Here is a 22,653-nt window from a genome sequence, read left to right on the forward strand (position 1 = left end):
CGGAGTCTGAACCTGTCAATGCAGGTCCTAGCCTTCCCATGTGGCAACATTCTAGGCATGACGCATGACCCCAGGAGGGTGATGATTTTCTCTGTTCCCTGGGAGATTGCAGTTTTGAGGTTGCCTCGGTCGCTTCCAGCTGCAATCCAGGGCTGACTGCCCGTTTTGCTCCACCTCATGGGCTGATGGCCAACATGAGCAGGTATCACATCTCCTGTACAGATGGTCGGAATATGAATATGAATCTTCTGTCCTGTGCATATGGTCGGAATATGAATATGACTGTTCTGCCCAAAGCTGTTGTGTGCTAGTTGTATTGCAAAAAGAGCCATTTGAGCCCCTAGAGTCAGTGAGTCTCAGGTGGCTATCTCTCTGGGTTACATTTCTCATAGCGATAACATCAGCCAGGAGAGTGGGTGAGCTTCAGGCTCTGTCCGCACATTCAAGCTCCTGTTGTTTCATGCCTTTCTGCCAAAGACTTTCTACATCAGACCTTCACCTGGAAAAGAAGACCGGTTCCATAGTGTAATGGTTAGCACTCTGGACTTTGAATCTGAGTTCAAGTCCCGTTGCGACCTAGTGATAAGATACAGCGCAGTGTGGCATTTCACTGTAAACAACCTTGTTTCGGTGATGTTTGCCATGTAGCTTCCTTGAGAAAGCCAGGCAGTGAAGCTCAGACCTTTATATCAGGATGACGGGGAGGGAGGGTCGAGATGTCTTGGGCTGTGCTTACTCAGAGCCTCCAGAGAAAAGTGGGGCATAGGAAACCAGATCAGCTTTTTCGTCGTTTTTAACCCCAGTGCCTGGGCGAGCCGGTGTCCAAGTAACGACTGGCCCCCTGGATTGTGGAAACGATACAGCAGGCGATTGAGGGGGAGAGTAAGAGCACGCCACACGGGCGATTAGAAACCTCTTGGGCCTTCTGGCGGGGCACTACTCTCACTGCAGTCTTTGCGGCGGCAATGTGGTCATGCCTATCTCCGTTCGACAGGTTCTATAGCTTCGATGTGACCTCTGGCACCTCCTTTGGGGAACAAGTGCTGAGCACAGCTATATCATAATGACATGATCACTTCGCCCTTGGCCACGGGGGCCCTTGGGACCCCAACCAAGGGGATGGCTTGTACCCTGGTCAGGTGGCCTGCCCATAGGACGAATACCCTTCATGTCCGATCACTTGCGTCTGATGGGGTTGGACATGTGTGGGGCGCGTCTGGCCCCCACACATCAGGCAGTGACAGGTGGTGAGTCTCGCTGACACTGGGCAGTGTGGGATAATGGGTATATAGTTTACACAAAGGGTTTTTATGCTTTCACTTATGAGTGGAAGCACTCTGATGGCGGTGACGTCTCATTCACATATCAGAGCTGGGGACCAGTGGGTGTCTTGAGGGCAGTTCTGCTCTTGTCTACTTGGTCTCTTCATGGGGTGTCTTTTAGGGTCCCATATTGGAAATATGCTTGGGGAAGGGACAACCTCGAGACAACAGAGAACGATTGGTTCCAACCTTGGTTCTCTGAGTGAAGAAGTTGTCCCTTCACAAAGACGCCACTCGGATACGGTGTCAATCAATGTAACTCACCAGAGCATGCATACATGGGCCTTTTATACTCTCGCATGCAGCCACGGGAGTGGTGTGTCTTAAAGATTTTGTCCACATTGGAAAAATGTACTCATCTTATATATATCAATGGAACAACTAACTACCTCACTCAGAAAACAAACTGCTGAATTTGAATCTGTCTGGAACCCAACCTCAACTCATAACTACCCCACAACATCCCACCCATCAACTCTTTCTGCCTGTGCATCAATTACACCCAACACAAACACACACAAACACACACACACACACACACACACACACACACACACACACACACACACACACACACACACACACACACACACACACACACACACACACACACAATAATACATGGTCTCTCTCAACACTTCTGCCTATTTCATTTAATACCATTATATTTAATCTTTCTTTAACTGCGACATACACACTTATTCCTTTGTTGAATTATTATTATATATATTGTAGAATTATTATTATTTTTTTTTTATTACTTAATGTTATTATTATCATTATCAGATATGAAACATAGTATTTTTATATAATTTTCTTGTCATTTACATCATTATTTATTGATTGATTTTTGCTCTTTTTTCCTCTCTTATTTTTCTTATTTTCTTTTTTTTGTTCACTACTACAACTTTGTTTTTATCTATTCTTACAATTACTTTGATTTATAATCTTATTCCCTTTATTCCTTTCGATATACATCAGGCATCACATCATCTGTTCAATTTCAAAACACCATCATGCAAACTTTATCGGTTTATTCTTTATTTGATTGTTTTTTGGTTTTATTTTATTGTTTTTTCCTTCTTCAACAGTTTTCGGCTACATGTTACTTCCATCATAAGACATATCATCATCATTAGTATTATATATTTATTATTATTATCCCTGTTTCCCCTTTCTTTTTTTATAAATCACTCTTTCCTCTCACACGCACGCACACACGCGCGCACACACACACACACACACACACACACACACACACACTCTGTCATACCACCCAAACGAGTCACCACAGAGCTATTTTTGTTGGGGAGGATGCTCAGGAGGGAGGGGCATGACAATAACAATACAGGCTGCTGCATTTGGGGTCTGGTGGTCCCTCCCTCTGCTGGGTCTGGTGGCCCGTCCCTCTTATGTGTGCTCGCTGAACAGGCCGGGTCCTGCAAGCGACAAGTCCCCTCCTGAGGGTCTGGGGGCTGCTGCTGCAGGACCCGGCCTAAGAAAAGAAAAATAATAGCTTCACCTCTCCCTCCATCCTCCCTTCCAATCAAATCAAACCCTCAAACTAAACTCAAAATCCTGGCTGCAGTCAACTTCCGCTAATACATAATCATTACACAAACTCTCACCTCTCACACCACAACATCGTTTAACATATTCAACTCTCTTCTACCTCTCAAGTCCCCCTTACAAAGCACCTTCTCTCCCTCCCCTTCTCTCTTTCTCTCTATCCTTTCTTAGGTATTTCATATAGTTTTGTAGTTTTACTAGTTGTAGTCTGATGTGTGTCTATTGATGTCTTAGTATTTTGCTGTCTTTATTTGTTTTATTTGATTTTTTATTGTTTTTTTGAGTTGTTGTCCTGACCTTGTCTGTTTTTCTTTTGTGTGCCTCATTTGTTATGTATATATCACCAGTTTGTCACTATATTGCACCTAATAAAAAAAGATATATACATATTTTGTCCACGTCAGATGTCCTGAATGGAATCAATTCCCATATTGGAAATATGTTTGGTGAAGGGACAACCTCTTCACTCAGAAAACCAAGGTTACGATGTAACCAAGCATACATTTACAGAGATGCTCACCAGCACCCTCCTGTGGCCCTTGAGTAACAACACACCCCAGGGCCAGGCAAAGATGAAACACAGTTTACTGTAAGAACATCAATACATAATTTTAAATAGATAAAGTATTCTAGAATAAGTTGCATATTTCACTGTAAGACTACTTTTAAAGAATGTATGGACAGGCCACCAATGTAACAATTACAAGTATAAACCACTCCCAGTGGCTACTGTCAATGTCTATCAGCCTGAAGGCAGAAGAAATTAAATATGTTGAATAGCGGCTTGTTTTCCTGAGAGGAACTTTAGAGCGGCAGCCTGAGGACATTACCGCAAACTCAGAGGACTGGAGGTAGTCATGTTGTGTGGAATTATGTCTTAAGCTTTTTGGACCACCTGTCTCTCCCAGAGGGAACACAGGTCTCTCTGCTGGTCTCAGATTGTTTTGGAGCAGATCTTAACAAATCTGTAAAGGCTTTCCCTCTCTTTCACACACAGACCTCTCATGTTAAAATATGTCCTGGTTATATCAAGCCACAAGTTAAGTTAGTCGACTTAATAAACTTGTTGCCACGATTTACGTAACTTGTGGTGGAGGATTTTCTAACTTATCAGTGGGGTAAAGAATCGGGGGTGGGGGGTGGGGGGTACAAGTATCTTGTTTTTATTATTGGCTAGGTCCAAGCATTTAAACTTGGTGATACTTTTCAATGGAGCACATTTTCTCTAAACAAAAAGAAGTCATGCCAGCACATAAACACTTATCAAGTTTGTATCGTATTGAATTACTGAGGTCATGTTTGTAGGACAGAAAAAACTTAATGAATATAGAAAATTCTTAATTCTTCCAACCACATTACTGCCTAATAGAGTTTAACTTGTCTATGATTGACCACCAGAGGGTGCAATAGGCTAAAGTTGGATAAATAAATAGCCAACTGTGGTTCAACCTTTCAGGAAGGTAAAACGTTTGTTTTACTCCAACAGTATTAGATGATGTAGTTGATGACGTGTATCAAATTAAAAAACAAAAATAGGAAGGCGAATACATTACATTAAGCAAGCTGCTCCATCAATACATGACGGGTATGATAAAATGTATTTAATCCTTCCAACTAAACAGATCTGATTCTTGATGAAATCTAAGGAAAATATATTCCTACCCAACAGCCTCTTTTAAAAAAAGCTGTACAATGTAATGGATGTATACACCTGTGTGTATATGTGTAGCTCTTCTTTTTTTAAATGGAAAACCCTCCCATATTGGATTTTCATCACGTTAATGACAATGCAAAGCTGGAATCTCTTTGTAAGTTGATGAATGACGTGTCAACATCTGTATGATCCAAATAATTAAATCAAAAAGCAGGAGTATAACAATGAAGTCACAGCTATGATATGTGCTGCAAGGCTGGAAATACAGTAGCTTCAAATAACACAGCTCAGGTTATTGTCACTATGTTAATGCACATGTGTTATTAGTTCAACTGATAGAGAGGTTTAATGTCAACACAGACGGACACAAAGTGAGAGTGTTTTGGTAACTTTTATTTTACTATAAAAGGGGGGAAAAGTTCACATTAACATTTAGCCTCAATATTACAGTATATTGAAATTCTTCTCAAAGAAGTAAAATACAACATTTTTTTATTTCATTTTAATCTTATATTAAAAATATCAAATAGTACTCATCTAGCAGTGCTTACAGTATTGGAAGATATGTCGCAGGCTTGATAGCAGAAAGGTGGGCTTTGTACAGAGCAGTTGTGGGTGTTTGAACGAGGGCCTCTCAGAGACAACCTACCTTTGTGTTACCCTGCCTGGTTTGATTGACAAGCTGATACATGCAACGAGGGCAACTACACAAATCATCCTATAGTTTATTCTGGTGCAGTAAGACACTTGGAACAGGCTTGCAATAAAACAACTAGAGAAAAAAAAGAAGCTAAATGTTCCATTCACTGTGTTTTTTTTCCCCCTCTAACAACCCTCATGTCACAGAGTGCCCTTCCCCCTCTACTAAGTGATCTGAAATTAAATGGCAGAATTTCTGGTGATCTTTTTCAGTACAGCTTACCAACCATGGACATGGTGAATGAGAAAATCAGACTAAAAAATAACATCACTACCTGAATAAACTTCAAAAAACAGACTTCTTAGAGCATTTCTCTAGTTGCACAGAACTGTACAGGCACAAATATTATATATATTCAAAATAAATAGGGCTAATTTGGCCAAGACTCACTGGGGAGGGCAGTTCTCTCTTGTTTGTCAGCATAGAGAGACACGTAACCAGCCATTCATGAGGACGGCTTCCCAGCCACTTCTAAACCTCACAAGTTCTCATAGTCCCTTAAACACACACACACAGACACACATTCACTCACTCGTGCTCTTGCTCAATCACTCAAGAACATCCACATTGTCACTCACACCCAGCCTCCTCCACCACACACATGCACAAAGACAAAAGACTGAAAAGGAAACTAAACAGTTGTTGAACATAATTATCAAACATGTAAATGCCTTTTTTACTGGAATGCCTCTGAACATGAAACAAAGCAGGAGGTTGAGTCGACTGGTTTCTCAAATCTTTAAACCAGTGTCCAAAAAGGAGTCACTTGATGACACCACTAGACACAGTAAGATTCTGTGCCACTGCGCCAGGCTGCGGCCTCCAGACCTCCAGATCTCTCCCAACATGGTGCAAGACTGCCTTGTTGGTGGGAGGCAGGGGGGGGGGGGGGGGGGGGGGGGGGGGGAGGAGGAGTGGCTCTGCTCGCTTCACTTTACTAACATGACATGACGTGTGACGAATAGACGACCAGAATATCTCATCGCCACCTCCCTTCGTGCTTGGCTCCATCTCTTCTCAGGATCGGGGGTGGTGAGGTGGTTCATTTGGGGGTTAAAGACAGGATGAATGATTTCGGGGGGGGGGGGGGGCTGTACAGTCAAGATGAGCTGCCTGATAGGAGAAGAGGTGAGACAGGAGGACTGAGAGGCAGGGACCTAGATGTGTTTTGAGTCTCTCACTCCCTCCTCTCCATATGCTGCCCTCAGGGAGGTGTTGGAGATCAGACGTCGGTGGAAAAGTAGAGCGTGTTACGCTTCAGTTCAGCAAAGGAGATGGGAGGATGCTGCAGGTAGTAGAGCAGTACCTGGACCTGAGAAGAGAGGACAAAACATGTTTGATTTAAGAAGAAAATAGTCAAGTTCATACAGATGTAATCCATTTCAGCCTTTTTGATATGTACCCTTTACTTTAAACTATCAAAGACTGACACTGTATACCCCCAAATAATATCCCAAAATCTCATTGCACAAAGAAAGGCTGAGCCTTTGTGATGTCATAAGGTGTAGTTTGTTGTTTTTTGTAATCCATCTAATCACTAGTGTTTTTGTTTTTTTGTCTAACCTCTACTTAGGGTTCATTTATGGAACAGGAGGGATGTAAATAGGAAATATTATGTTTGAGTCACGCTGTTACTAACTTCAACTTGAAAACATCTTTTTACTTGTATTTGTTTTCACACTTATAGTACACTGAATACGTTATCAATTGAGGCCATAGGACCGAGAGGCATTATTTTTATCCACTCATAAATGAAGACAATTTTAAAATGTTAGAGAAATCCCTGAATAAGATCAGGAGCAACCACTTTTACATCCAACCTATGGCTGACTTAGTGCACTGGATGTTTTGTTTATTAGACTGTAAAAAAAGATCCAAATAATTTGAATTCCATAATAACACTATACAATGTGGGAAAGTCCAAAGAGACTCAATATGTCATCATGTTATTTATTGCTGCTTAAAAATGTGAGTTTGAAGCTGTTTTGAAAGAGTGATTAAAAAATCTATTCAACTTGTTGATCAGTTTAATGTCCCCCCCTGCGACACTGCTCCACAATGTCCCCTAATCTCCTCTTTAATCAGTTACATCTCAGTCACCTCTCAGTCAAACGTCAGGAAATGTAATTTGATTGACCTGGATAGTGGACATGGTTTCACGCTGCAAAGAGCTTACAAGGACTCTTTTTAGTCGGAATCTGAATTTACAATCAACATTTTATCACTCTGAGAAGGGAAGTAGGACATGTAGTAGATTGAGGATCATTCTTTATTCTGCAACTATTTATTCTGTTTATGAGCAGGAAAGTTGTCTTTTAGTGAACATGGCCTGCAGCCTGACTACAGCTGGGAAAGTAAGTGTGCAGTGACACGGGTCACTCATCGACGTAGGAGTAAAATACATCCAGAAACACGCACAGCGAATGAGGGGAATTTGTGTCTACACACCATTCCACCATCGACTGCCTACATTAACAGAGTGATTTCTGCTCGGCTTTTATCAGTAACTGTTGAATGACATTCAAAGACACAGTCTGGACTCACCTGTGCCATGACATCATGTGACCAGATGTCAGAGGCTGAGGTGATTTGCTGTCCCTTCGTGGTCTCGGACTCTGAGGGCCTGAGCAGTGTGGGGCCAAACACAGTGGCCAGGTTATGGAGGGACATCTTGTTGATGGGCTCCTTCTCAGCCACCCTGCAGGAACAAACAGAAACAGGCCCATCATAAGAAGGCAGCAGGAACAGATGTAGACACTAACTGTGGACAACAACTGAAACACTGTATTTCCCTTTAAAAAGGTTTTTTTTTTTTTTCATAAAGAAGGGCTGCCCTCTGCTGGTGAAAGAGAACTGCTAGTGTAATACAATGAAGGGGGGGTAATGTATTGCACGGCTTGGTACGGATTGCCAGAGTGATCGTGCCCTCATAGGCATCCTCAACAGCGTCTTCCCATGGAACCACAGGTTCTATAATGTGAGTGGTCTTCAGCGATTGGGACGAGATTTCCAGGTCTAGTCTAAGGTTAGTGGAAGCGATTTCAGGTGAGAACATCAGTTGCCGGCCAACATCCAACCATCTTTCCAGTTGCAGGTCATGCTGAGTGAAGTGTCCAGTTTCTGGTTTTATGGGAGGATGATTTAGTGTTTTTTTTGACATTCTCTGACAAACACTGTCCTCAGGGGATTGGCTTCTCCTGGGGTCAACGAGTTGTTTGAAGTCGGGCTTGCCAGGCACTTGAGCACCTGGTTGTGCTACCAGATGCAGCGGCCTAGCGTGAGGCTGGTCTTACGTTCTGTCGTGACATGTCTAAGACTAGCTGGTGAAGAGCAGAGGGCACAGAGAGAGGGTTCATGTGTGTGTGTTTTTGTGTGTACCGTTTGAGGTGCTCCAGCAGAGTGAGGAAGGTCATGAGGTTGGGGTCAGGCAGGGAGCGCAGGAGGTGCATCATGCAATTCTCCTTGGCTGCTGGGTCTGAGAGTGCTGCAAAGGGAGAGAAAAAGATGTCAGATGTGATTATGATGAAACTCTTTTCCACCCGGATACATTTAACCTCCCTTGTTAAACTCTATAACGGGCCCACTGATGACAAACACACTCTCCTAGGACTCAAAGTCACACACCTATGCCCTCCATGAAGGCAGGGTAGAGGCGGTCTGTGAGCAGAGGCTCCGGCAGCTCCCTGAAGTACAGTTTCAGTGTTCCTGCGATAGCGTTGATGTCCATGTCACTCAGCATCATCAGGATATCTTTGGTATCTACAGGTCAGACACAAACACAGACTGATTAGTCTGAACACACGACATCATTACAGACTTGTTATAACACAGCTGTTCTCTGTGTTCTCTCCTGAGAAAAGTCATCTCTCACAAACTCCACATCCAGACACGCACAGATGAAGACGTAAAATACAAAATAATAAAAGGGCTTTAATACGGTTGGAAAGGTATGAAAAGCCATGACCGACACTGTGTGATTGTTATGCAACGTAAACATTGAACACATAACAGCTGCTGCTCATGCCAGTCGTTTCAGCCAGTTCACTTCACGCACATATCATATCTATAGACTGATGGGGAAAAGGCTTTGTTTAGAAAAGCCTCTGAATGCAGGAAAGTCTCAACATCTTAAAATACATATTCATATTTAAAGCATCATGCAGCTTTATGCAAACACTACATTTATAGGGACACAAGAGGGTTAAAGCTTGATGACTAACACAGCATTTTATAAATCAACAGGATGAAACATTTCATTCTCTACCTTGCAAGGGAATTTACAGATAAACATGTTTCTAGTCAATGTCATTGAGTCAGTGGCAATTTAATTCACTTGCCGTGTGAAGTACGTGTAGTATGTGAAGTACGTGTAGTATGTGTAGTATGTGTAGTATGTGTAGTATGTGTATTTTTATTTTATGGCATGTGTGGATTTCTTTCATATTTCCACATCTGTAGTGTAAGGGGGTTTTCAATACTGAAACTGTAAATGTAAACCTGTCTATTCCAGCACAACTGCACTGTTTCGTTTTTACTTCTTTATACAGATCATATTTTTTTACAATTTATTTGATATTAATTAATTGTCCTTGGTTCTTTGGACCAGAAACACGGAGACAAATGAGACGTATTTGTTGTATGTGCGAACAAACTTGGCAAAAAAACTCAATTCTAATTTAATTAAACTGTTCTAAACGGTTCTTACTGGTGTCAAATGCTGTTTTGAGGGCCTGGATATCCGTGGCCACCCCTGAGATCCTGTAGATTCCGACTTCATCAATCCCCCTCTTCTCCACCTCCTCAATGCACTGACGGACAATGTAAGGCACCTTGGAGCGCTCGCGCCTGTGGAGACAGATGTCAGAGAAGATTTTCTTGAGTCTGTTCACGTCTGTTTAATCACTTAAACATCATCAGTGAAAATGCGTTTTACAGTCTTATTTCATATTTATTCAGCTGAGCTTTGAGGAAAAGCAACTTTGAGAATGAACATACTTACTTTGTCACCACATTGATTTTGACTCCAAACACCCCACTCTGTTTTTTGGAAGGCGTTCTCTTCAAGCTGAGGTCCCGACTTGTAAACTTCATGGAGAATTCCACTTTGATCTGAAGATAAACAAACAAACAAACACAGTTCAAAGTAAACACAGATTGCTCCATGAAGAAAGAGTGTTTGGACATACTGTAGAAATAAAAATAAAGAACTGTCATTAGGATATGACACAGCATTTGTATTATAACATCAAAGACATTTTCACTCTGTATATTGAATAATTACAAATTCTTAGTTTTCACACATTTCTCTAATTTAAGGATAAAACACTCGACCTAAGTACAGTATAGTCTTATTTTGAGTGCCTGCAGGGTTATAGAAAGGTTCAGGGTTATGAAGATGCCAAGCGAAGAAGAAAACCCCTGTCCAATCAGAATCGCTGGCAAACAAAACAAAAAAACACTCTTTAAAATGTTGACAGTATAAAATGCCTTCCATAATCTTTACTAAAATGACTTATATCTTACCCCGTTCATCTCGATGACGTCCATGTGCCAGTTTTTGGACTGCACGGTCTGAGGATCGAGCTGAAAGACACAACGGAGACGGAGAGATTAGGGGATAAGATTCTTGCAAACTCTTTACCAAGATTAAATCATATGACGTGAAGTTCCACACAGGGGATGGTTCTGAAGATAAGACCAATCAAATCTGAGACACAAAAAAGTATTATGAGAAACTACAACAGATACAATATTCTTAAAGGACGATCATAAGCCTCTGAAGAATATGTTCATATACTATAAATGAACAGAGTTGGATGTGATAATCACTGCACTACGGGACACGCCCCCAAACGCAGTCTTAAAGCATGCATTGGAAATCCTCAGAGGAGAGTTCTGACATCAATAGTGAAAAAATTATTATTATTTTGAATAAGGAAGGCAAATCTGCAACTTACGAAGTTTGCAGATTTGCAAATGTCCAAACCCGATCAAATGTCCAAACCCGATCAAAGTCAAGATGTTTTAACAGCAAAGCCACCAAGTCTACCGAGGAAAATAATAATGAGGCGAATGTTCCCCACATTTTAAGGGGACCAACTAGGGCTCCAGACACTCTGGAGTACCTCCCCTCACTCATTCTCAGATGCTCTGTAGGACATGATAGATGGGAGTCTGTTGTTGTTGTTGTAGTCTTATTGAGGTTTGCTGTAGCCTGTGCTTGTTGTTTGAGGCCACACCAGCTAATGTCTTTTTTTATAGGCGTCTGCTCTTCACAGTTATGTCATTCCTACGATGCATAATGATGTACTCAACTGAGAGGGAAATAATGATGGTTGGATGAGCACAGGGGGCGGCACACTTCTCTTATTGTCAGCATTAGGCTGCAACCATTAAAAGTTCTCAGTGAGTGTATTTCATTACCTCGTAAAAAGGCCATTTGGCATTGGTTTCACGCATTCCTATTATGGTTAAAGCTTGTTTTCCCAGCAGGGTTTGGGTCTGAGACAGGGGACAGGTAATCACTGCTATTCGGTCTTTACACAGCTACTGCCAAGAAAAGAACCGGGCAAAGATCCAGGACTCTCTGCTGACGGCTCCCGGGACCCCTCCAAGTAGCCTCAACTGAGAAAACAAAAACTGTTCCTCCAACTTACTTCCTTCCTATTACCCTCTGCTAATTTCTAAAAAAAAAAAAAAACCTGATTAAAAATGAATGTGCTGCAGCAGGGTTGTAAAAACAAAGAGGATCATTTACAGGCAGCAGTTACACCCACTGACCCTCAACTGTACTGTATCCTCAACTGGCAAATATCGGCCCTTTATCGGTGATCAGTTAACTTTTCCCATCTAAAGTTGGTTTAGTAAAGTCTCAACATTTATTTTTTTCAAGGCCCTGAGAAAAGCACACCAGCAACGCCTTATTGCCCTTTCTCTTACATCAAAAAAAAAGACCATTTTCCACACATAGGAAAGCTTGAAGGAGATTTCAAGGCAAGCACATGAAGAATTGTGCCCTTATTTAGCAACAGATAAAAGTCTAAATGTACGTGGTGGGTTTTTTTTTTCAACAGACATCCTCACTGTTATTTGGTTGTGATTAGGATTGCATCACTCCAGTGGCAGATCACTCTTTGAAGGATGCTGAAAACAGTCAAGAGACAAACAAAGATACGCTTTAAATGAAGTGGACCGCTGCACAATTGGATCTGTATGCTTTCCAGCTGGGACACTGAGTTATTCTTATTTAGAATACAGTCAAAATGTGTGTTTGTGTGTTTACTAGAGGACAGAGATCCATTAGAGTGTGTTGCTCTGTTGCCAATTTACTTTCTCTCTAACCTGTGTAAGGCCTACTGACCCTGACCCCTGTATGCTCACACACACATATAACATCTCTTCGCCCTTTGGTTCAGCATCTAAGGTAAGTCAGAGTGCAACAGAAGCATGTGGCTGCCATGTGTAGGCCCTACAGGAAAATGATTCTCGGTTTCAGTATCTCTTCCTGCCTCCGACTGGAGACTTTGACAAGCGAGCAAAATGCAAGAAGAAATATTGTGATCAACAGTCTTAACTTCAAAAGAAGAAAACAGACATCTGTAATCCAGGAAGCACATAGAGCGTGTACTCTGCTGTGACTGATCTACAGGGACAGAACCACGCAGATAAGATAAGGCTGCTCTGCTGCCACATGAGAAACAAGCAGTCCATTGACACTTTCAGTTTTGGCAACAAAGAGGTGAATGCTATTTAAACCTAATTTCCTGACATCTTTAACTTTCTTTAAAATGATCTTTAAGGGTGAAAATCACTTTGTGTTGCCAATCCCTTTGATAGAACATCTGAAAATGTTATTATAAAAACTGCGATGTAACCTCAAAAACTGAAGCAAAAGAGAGAGTTAAACAACCAACACATCAGTAATGAAGGCTTTACACAACGTTTACAGATACAATGTACAACCTGTTCACAGATATCGATGTCAGTGGCCAGAGTGGTGTTGTTTTCAATAACAATTAAATCAAGGAAAACTACTTAGAACAACCTTTAACCTACACAACCGGCTGTTTGCTTTAAACCCAAAACAAATTACACCACCAGTTTACTTCTGATGAAAAAGAAAACCGCTGTTCCCGCCCGGTTTCGAACCGAGGACCTTTCGCGTGTTAGGCGAACGTGATAACCACTACACTACGGGAACTGGCTGCCTCCCCCCCTCGCGTTGCTCTGATCATCGATAATCCTTCTCTCCTTTAAGAGCATGTGACATGTGAGCTGAGCTCCTGCAGACTGTAAGAGACTGACAGGGCAGCAGCGGGACGGTCAGAGGTCTGCAGCCCTCTGGAGTTGTTGACATTTCAAAAACACACACGGGAGGCTTCAAATACATGAAGGACTGCAGCAGGAGAATAGCATATACAAAGGCTCTTAATTAGTCCGCAAAAGGAACACATGGACTGTCAAGAGGCCGTACAAGAACCTTGAATACGGTTCTATAAGAATATGTTTTCCTCAGTGGTAAAATCCTCCCATCTATTCAAAACACTTGTGCTGTAAGTAAACTGATGTAAGTGGGTACAGCAAAACAACATTATGTCAAAACATATGCTACTGAAATGATGTTTTAAGCCTTTCATAATGAAATCCCTACACACTTAATTAGTCCTTGGTTCCTGTGCTGCAGAATTAGTTCATGCTGGCAACAATATTCTAAACACAAGTTGATCTTTTGATATGCTAAATTAATGTATTTATGTTTAATTTCTCCTTTGTGTTTCATCGCAGTTTTCCATTGCTGCTTTGTGGCTGATTAAATATTCATTCAGCTGCTCAAAGCTTTTTATTAGTACTTTAATTAGAACGTAGCTCCGACTGCACGCCGTCTTGGTTTAAGCAGGATTACAGGAACTGTTTGTCTATTTTACCCCTAACGCAGCACGCTGCTGTATATACTTGAGATCAAACAACATCACTATTTTTAGAAAACTGAGCCACATGACTATAACATTTATATGCACATCTGTGATGGGGAGGCTCTTTACTCAGCAGCTGCTGATGTCACAGTGGCCCTGCGAGGCCTTCGACTCGGTTGCCATGTTGCCTTTCTCGCTCATTTCCTCGTTTGAGCCAATCGCCAGGGTTTTCCAGCCGGCACAGGGTTGTGATTTGCAGTGTAGTCTCGCAACCCTGCAGGCAGTGTGTGACTCTTATAGGGCCTGTAAACAGAGACTCACAGATGCGTACTACACAATGACGCAACGCAATCCTGCCTGCAGCCTGCACACAGAATCAGGAGTTATCCTGCACCAACGAGCAGAGAAAATCAGATTGTTTTCCCATTGATGCTCTGAAGCTGAGTTAAAAATAGGAGCTTCAGGTATTTTTTTTCCCTTTAAAAATAATTATGAACGCCCTCCGCTGATTCCCATCACTTAATATAACCAATAACTGTCATATCCCATTCCAGCTTTCATATAAAACCCACATTGTGATGTCACAGACGTACAAAATGCTCCGTTCCTTTTTCAGAATTTATTTTTTTAAATCCAGCACAGCAGGGATAAAACTCACATATGCTATCCATTTTTGCTCTCTGATGAACCCTCATGTTTTTTCTTGGACAGGCCTACAGCGATGTTTTTCCCTCATCGGCCTTCTGGGACATCGCATCGTAGAGGGCGAGCTCTCACATAATCAGGTTAGGTTTGTGATCTTTACCTCTAACAGCATTTACCATTTTGCAAACTATTAGATCATCCCTCAGCATGTTGACTCTGGAGTGTGCAAAGTTACGAAGGGAAGTAGGATGTGTCAGTGTTGACGCAAGTGCCAGCAGGATGATCAGATGGCTCTCACTTCAGCTCTGAAGTAACATTCACTAACTTCTTTGGAAAGAAAGTTGGGTTCGCTAAGTTGGAGCACTTCCACGTGCGCAAAAAGTAAAACTTCTTTCTCGTTATATAATTTAGTTCGACAAGAAAACTATCATAAAAGTGGTGACTGTCCATGACTATATCACATAAATGTAACAAATTCCTTGAATTCATGTCTTAAGAGTAATCCTCTTTATATAGAACAATTATTCCAAACAACTTTCCTCTCATTATTCAAGCTTAGCCCACTGTAAAAGCATGTACTGAACATACCAGAATCCCACAACTCCTAAGTCCCACCACATAATTACTTTTATTATTGATTAATGCCATGTTGTCACCCTGCTGAGATTAAAGTCACCCTGCATAGGGCCTGCTGTACCGCCAGGAGCAATGAGTCTGGACTCATCCCACATGGGTTCATTGTGGGTATCAACCTGAGAATGCTTTACTGACCTGTCGCTCTCTTACTAGAGCTCATTAACCAATTGCAGACCCTGCGCACAGGGGGATGGATTGGGGCCAATAAAGGGCTATGCCCTGCGGTGGGGACAGACGGAGATTTATGTGGCCTATATAAAAGGCCATTATGGGACTGGCTGACATTTTAGGCACTCAGGAGGGATGAAACCTTAATATCTCATCCGCACTAATCAACAGACTCAAATGGAAGTGCATAATTTTGTATTTGGGCTAAAATGCAGTGGGGGCGAGAGGTGGGATGAGTGGAGCAGGGGGGGGGCAGATGATAATGGTTGGATCTGATTCTCTTCCGCAGCTTAACCAAAAGGACAGCTCCATTGTGTCCTCGGCACTAAGCTGGCAGAAACTCCACAAAGAAAATAAAACCAAACCTGCCCAGCAAACAGGTCATCAGCCAGAAGAACACAGTGTCAAACAGAGAGCCAAAAGACACTCACAACGGAGCGGGGGGGGCCTAATCATCATTTGTTCTTCTGCAGCGACATGCACCATACATTATGTCTGGTTCTAGTCCAATTAGTGTTCCCGGCCAGACTCACATCTCACCACACCGTGTCTTAATTAGGTGCTGCTTTAGGCTGGAGGAGGGCGAACAATTCCCCGGTGTGTTTCCGTACTCGCATCGTCGAACATCCACATTCCTCTCAACACCCCGTGAATAACATGATGCATGCCACAGATGTACACAAACAGAAAAAATAATACGCCCTGAGGTCTGCTTTCCCTGATTCCCCCCCCCCCCCCCCCACTACCCAATTATTATTTAATAACACCAGAAGTCACTTTTCCTCATTCTAGGTCCCTGGGTATTTTTACAACCAGGGACTAATAACATTTTTAGTATGTTATTGTTGTTCTTAGAACATTTATGAACACATTCCTTAGAAGATATTGGAGCAAACAAAAAAATAAAGCCAGAAAAAAAACAATCAAAGTCAATATGAACATTAACATATATTATTAAAATGATTAAAGAAGCACATTATATATAAAATGTCAAAAAAGTGTGTAAAGAATAATAGTGGCATAACCTCTCTGTGTTCATATAAAAACAGGACGTTCTCATTCTTCAGATGGTTTCTAAGACCTCTGCAGGCATTTTATCATGTTACACACTATCACCCTCATCCTCCACCAGCGTATGAAGGCAGAAATGCAGCACAGGCGGAGAAGAAAGGGAGAACTGTACACGAGGTTGATAACATCAAAAGGCAACAGAGTGCAGAAAAAACTAACACAAGTTTACTCATAAGACCCGGCATTCAGCATGAATGAAAGACTGAATGGGAATTCACAGAGCAGTTTGGTGAACGGGGATTTCTGCACAGGGGGAGATCCGGTAGGCAGGATCACAAGCAAAAACAGCAACGCTTACTTTTTTTTTTTAAAATGCGACAAAATACAGAAACTTCCTTTGTCCCAATGTTTGAGATGAAGTCATGAAGAACACATTTGTATAGAGTGGGGGGGAGAGTGACTCAATACAGGTCCTGCAGGTCAGTCTGGGCTTAGTATGTAATCCCTGTTTCATCCTGCTCACTCCCAGCAGTGGTCAACCTTCTTCAGGCCTCTGTTGAATAATGGAAAGCACTGAAGCAAAGGTCAGGCCAAACTCCCTGCTTGGCTTCTTTTTCCTGTACCTGTTTATTATGCACACAAATTACTGACTCAAATCGCTGGCAATGCACTCATGATGAAGATGAGGAAGGCTGCTGAATAAACATGTGCAAACGTGCAGCGAATCAAAAATAAAAAGTTATAGTCATAAGCTTCCTATGTGAAGTTACGCAAACAAGCAGAGCAGGTACACATGCTTCATTTTTTATCTCTCATGAATTATAATAACATCATGTGAGGAAAAAAAGAGCCTCTTCCTGCTCCCACGCTTGAGTCAAAATCCAGAAACTGCATTTAAACTTTGCCACACCAGACCAATGTGTGTATGAGCGTGTGTGTGTGTAAGCAATCTTTGGGAACTGGATCCCTCAACACAAGGGTCATTCAGTCTAACCAAAGGGTTTCAACAAAATGACAACTATTTCCGTTTCTAAATTAACTCCAATCCTATGATAGCACATAATACAAATGTCCATTGAACGTTCATTTTTTGGTCTGAAAATCACACTCACATCTCACTCTGTTACCCTCAACCCCTGATACCTTGATGGTGGTAAAAAAGGATGCCTACTTGTACAGAGAACTCTCTGCTTGCATGATAACTGTACAAGAAGAAAAAAAGAAACCTGTGATTAAAATATGCCACATACATGTATCAGAGGCTGTTTGGAATAATGTGACAGTTAATTAGTGGGAGCTATGCTTGAAATGCCAATGGGGCACGAGATCAGCTCAACCATAGGAGCACAATACTTAAAAACAACAGCAGGGGGAGCTAATCAGATACTGAAACATGCCATAACCAATACAATTTACATAGAAATCCCTTATTTGTAATTAATCAATTAGATATATGAAAGACATTGGAGTTAAACAAGGGAAAAAAAGAGACAAGAATCAATCAATAATGGAGGAAAACTGTTTTTTTGGATATACAATAGACATCACAGAATCTGACTCTAAAGTGATGGGTATTTTCTCCTCCTGGTAAAGACATCAGACATTCAGCATCCAGTCACAGTAACAGGGGTCTTTGGTTTTTTTTAATCAAAACTTTAACATTAATTAACACTTACTTGGGATACAATAAACCCTCTTTTAAAGTTGTTTTAAGGCTTAAGAACAGAAGTTTTTGTGAGTATTTAGGACTAAGATCATCAAAAGGGGGAGGGGATCAAATGTTGTGAATTGTCTAAAAATATATATTTGTTCTCTAACTGCTAATGTTCAGTCACAGTTTAATTTAACAGTGTCCATGCCTATACTGCAGTCAATATACCCATCAGATGAGAACAATAGTCAACTCTGCATTGAAAGAAACACAGAGTGCACGCATATGGAGAGGGAACACTGAGCATAAAAGAGAGGCAGAACAAACAGATGGAAGTGACAGAGTGATAAATAGGACAGAACAAATGATAAAAGAGAGAGGAAACACAGCCTGTGATGTGTGCATTTGACGTGTATGTCAGGCAGAAAGACCTTTTGTCTGAGCAGCTTGCTGCGGACGCGGCCCCATAGCTTGGCCCCCGTGTTGCTGTGCCTCTTCAGCACAGGGGTCTGAGGCTGGCTGGACAGATTGTGCTGGTTCTGGTCCACGCAGCAGTGCTGCTCCAGGCGTTCGCAAACCTCGTTCAAGTTTATATCCGGCACAAGGATCTCCGTCATCTTGAAAAAAAACCTTTGAATGCACCTTCCACAGAACAGCGCTTACAAACCAGGAGGAGAGGGGGAAGGATGGTTCCCCACGTTACCTCTCACCGGACCTGGTGCTGGAGAGCCGCTCAGGAGATTCACAAGCAAAAAAAAAATAAAGTCTCTGACAGCTGATTCTCAGTCAAATATTCACTTCAAACGAGGAACGTGTGAAAAAACAAGAAGGAGAATAAGATGCTGCCATGGTCTCCTTGAACAAGCTGATAATAATTCCACTTCGGTCCCTCTCTCTCTGAGCTTATTCCACAGTCAGCTGCCAACATCTCCTCACTGTGCAATCTGACTTCATCCACGGCACACACAGACACAGAGCACTAGAGCGAGGCAGAGAGAGGGAATAGAGGAGAGAGAGGAGCAGGGAGGGAGGGAGATGGGGGGAGTGAATGAGCTCCTGTTGTCACTGAGTGGGCCCTGCTTCTCCAGATGTTGATGGACACACCTCCAAAGAGAGGAGGGGAGAGGAGAGGGGTAGCATTAAACAGTCAATGAGGACTGAGAGAGAGTAGAGAGGGCTTGAAAGAGGGAGGGAGGGCTAAGAGCTGCTGTACTGTGTTTTGTTCAGTACTTTGACCCCCTTGTCAACCATTCCCAGGGCTGGTCAGCACACAGGAAGTGAGCACTGAGGGGAATGTAATGGAAAGAGGTCGAGAAAGTGTGAAGCTTACTGAGTATTTGAGGATACAATGTTTTCAAGTGTGGAAAACATTGACCTGAACGCTCCCAAAAGCTCTTGCATTGTCATATTCTATCAAAACATGTCACAATCCACATTTTCTCCTCCTTCTGCCACCCTAATCCTCCTCCTCCTCCTCCTCCTCCTCCTCGTTCTGTCTGTGTGCTTGTTACTCTGTCGTTCTTTGCAGATGACTTCTTCCTCACCATGCTCTTACAGTTCTGATTGCTTCTCACACTCACGCATCCTGGGAGACACGCAGAGCAAAGCAACCATCTTTATTCAACAGGGCACACAGAGCTGGCTGCCCTTAAAAAGGCGTTTTCCTCTGTATAATGGATCAATAGGGGCAGGGGGGGGAGTCTGTGTTTGCCTGTCAAACTCAATCTCCATCCACTGTGTCCCTTCTCCCATCTGAATTAGAGGTGTGAGATATTCGGCTGGGTAAAGGTTACAGACTCAAGGATGCATTTTAAACATCAAAAGCAGTGAGTCAGGCTGTCTGCCAGGCTGAATGGTTGTAATACAGTGTGGGTGTCTTCTGGTAGGTAGACTGAAGCCCGCTGATTCAAGAGTGATTCAGAAAAGAATTCAGAGGAGTGTGAGGTGAGAGCATGTTGCAGTCTGAAGTTGTCTTGATTTTCAGAAATGTTGGGACACAGCTGTGTTTACTATTGCAAGCAACAGCTCATAAAGCTCATAAGATGAGCTCCTGAACATATGGGGGAATGATTGAGTTTTCTATACTGAATTTACTAAAGATATTGGTTTTCATTATTTTAAATGCGGATTTAGCGGTTTGTCCATTTTATGTTATGTTCTCAGAATTTGCTTTTACGCATGTGCAGTCTCTGAACGCACCTTAACAAACCAAATAGAGTCATCCTGCTGTCTCCAGGCGCCTCGTATCACCAGACAGAATGATACCAAGCTATAAAAACATGATGTGAGTAAGACTGTGTTCTGCGGTGATGATAAAAAAAAAAAAAAATGTGAACAGGACAGCCTGTATGTCTGACTCTGTGAGTGACAATGTAAGGGTTGGGGGGGGTTATTATAGAAGAGACCTCAGCCAACCCTCACCACAGAGTATTTTTAACTCGCAGAGTTTCTAACTATGAGACATACACACTTCATGCGTCACATCCTGGAAAGAATGTCTGGGAAAGACATGTTTTGGCAATGTGGAGAAAGAAAAACCCACTGGGAGATATTTTTGGGCAAAATGAGACAGAAGGGGAACACAGAAATAGACGGGTTGATTTAAGTGTGTACATGTTAACTGTTCATTGCTGTGGGCTGTGCTTTTAAATGACAAATAGGCTTCAACTAGACTTGTTCCAGTACCGGTATGATCAACGGTAAAACTTCTGATACACCATAAAGAAGTGGTATCAATGTAGGATATGAAACTAGAACTTACAAGCTCCCTCAAATAACACAGCATCCACCGCACTATTATATAAACTGTATATCCTCGCTTCCAATAGACATGTTATCAGGATACAGATAAGAACATTGAGCTCCACTTTGAGAGTGTTACCTATCAGTAAAGCTACCAAAGTTAACGGAGGTAACTGAAACCTACTGAAACACAAGATAAAGCAGTTTCATGTTTAGAATCAGACCGTCAGTGATTCTGTTCATGGACACAAAAACATCAGAAGTGGCTATAAGCCAAACTCTGTTGTTGATGTTTTTATACAGTGTCTTTTGTATAAGTATGGTCAATAAGGTGATGACAAAGTGTACTTTGCCTTTGTATGTTACCTTTGTATTTAGCGTGCTGTTATATTTGAAAGGTGATCATTATAGATGTGCTTCACTTTGGGATATTTTGAATATCTGACCACACCTGCCATCACAATGCCTATCAGCCTATTGGTGTTGAAATGTATATGGGTGTGGCCCCCCCTCCTTTGTTCACAAACGATCACCTGAAGAAGACATCTGGCCGAAACGTTGTGATCAATTAAAACTTTGTGTCATTTGAGCAAGTGTGCTGGTCTATCTCCTTCCTATAAGCCAAACTACCACTGACATTAGCTCAACTTTTATTAGATGCTCAGCTTGATTTTGGGGTCAATCACATCACATACATTCAGGGTGAGTAGTAAACAGCTGTTGATATATAATACCATTTTTTTCCCCCCTCTATCGGCCCACACTCAAGTCTAGGTATGATAGAACTGTATGCAGAAGACACAAAATGGTAAAGATCATTTTTGTCGAGCAGTTAAGATGTTCCATGTGTAAGCACCCAGAGTCACACAGAGCACAGTTACTCTTCAGAGTAAAGCAACAGCTGTCAGGCGCCTATACCACCGGGTCACCCAGGGTCCAACACTTCACAGCACATCACATCAGAAAACTCATGGGGGTGAAAAAAAATGCACATACAAAAAGCACTCACACATACTGTACATTCATATCACCAGTACATCACTGTGTCTAGTGTTAGCTCATACACTATTTATGGCCTTAAAAACATGCCTCCATACTATACATGCAGACATGTTAACCCAGAATACTGTACTAATAACAGTCCTGAACAGACTGCACACAGTACACCACAGTTACCCAAAACCTAAATGTACCCCACATGTGACATTTAAATATAAACTAATCACAGGATTGACATGTGCCAGGATAATATTTGTCTGAATTTGGCTGGAAAGAAACTGTTTCATCTCCTGGTTTGGTTGGTTGGATGGGTTTTTCTGTGCATGAGAAGATAGAGAGAGAGAGAGAGAGAGAGAGAGAGAGAGAGAGAGAGAGAGAGAGAGAGAGAGAGAGAGAGAGAGAATAATGGGTCCTCTTTTTCCCAAAAGGCCCAGGCAAAGATAAAAATGTTCGAAAGAGATAAATTAACCATATGAGAGAATGAACTGTGTGAGGGCCTTGAGCTCAGGAGACATGGGAATGATAAAAAAAAAGAAGAGGAAAGATGCAAGCAGAGGAGGAGGAGTAAGTCTAACATAGAGATAAGATGAAGAATTCTTTTGGGAGTGAGAGAAAGTGGGTAATTAGTAGAGGTGGTAATCTTT

At 42.0% G+C, this 22,653-nt stretch overlaps 1 protein-coding gene and 1 non-coding gene across 5 annotated transcripts in view; both read right to left on the reverse strand.

Annotated features, from left to right (window-relative positions):
- Positions 1–4,917: 4,917 nt before the first annotated feature.
- Positions 4,918–22,653, reverse strand: part of abr (ABR activator of RhoGEF and GTPase) — a 138,682-nt gene continuing 120,946 nt past the window's right edge. For all 4 annotated transcript variants that reach the window (XM_020653784.3, XM_020653785.3, XM_020653786.3 and 1 more), the window contains 7 exons: positions 10,769–10,828; positions 10,245–10,354; positions 9,951–10,090; positions 8,870–9,004; positions 8,624–8,729; positions 7,790–7,943; positions 4,918–6,557 (listed from right to left, as the gene is read on the reverse strand). In XM_020653784.3, coding sequence (XP_020509440.1) covers positions 6,468–6,557; positions 7,790–7,943; positions 8,624–8,729; positions 8,870–9,004; positions 9,951–10,090; positions 10,245–10,354; positions 10,769–10,828 — 795 coding nt within the window. In that variant the 3' untranslated portion in view covers positions 4,918–6,467. The remainder of the gene's footprint in view (positions 6,558–7,789; positions 7,944–8,623; positions 8,730–8,869; positions 9,005–9,950; positions 10,091–10,244; positions 10,355–10,768; positions 10,829–22,653) is intronic.
- trnav-aac (transfer RNA valine (anticodon AAC)) lies at positions 13,373–13,445 on the reverse strand. Its single transcript has one exon. It is a non-coding gene; the product is annotated as a tRNA-Val (tRNA).

Source organism: Labrus bergylta, chromosome 14 (genome assembly GCF_963930695.1).
Source record: "Labrus bergylta chromosome 14, fLabBer1.1, whole genome shotgun sequence".
Lineage (NCBI taxonomy): Eukaryota > Metazoa > Chordata > Actinopteri > Labriformes > Labridae > Labrus > Labrus bergylta.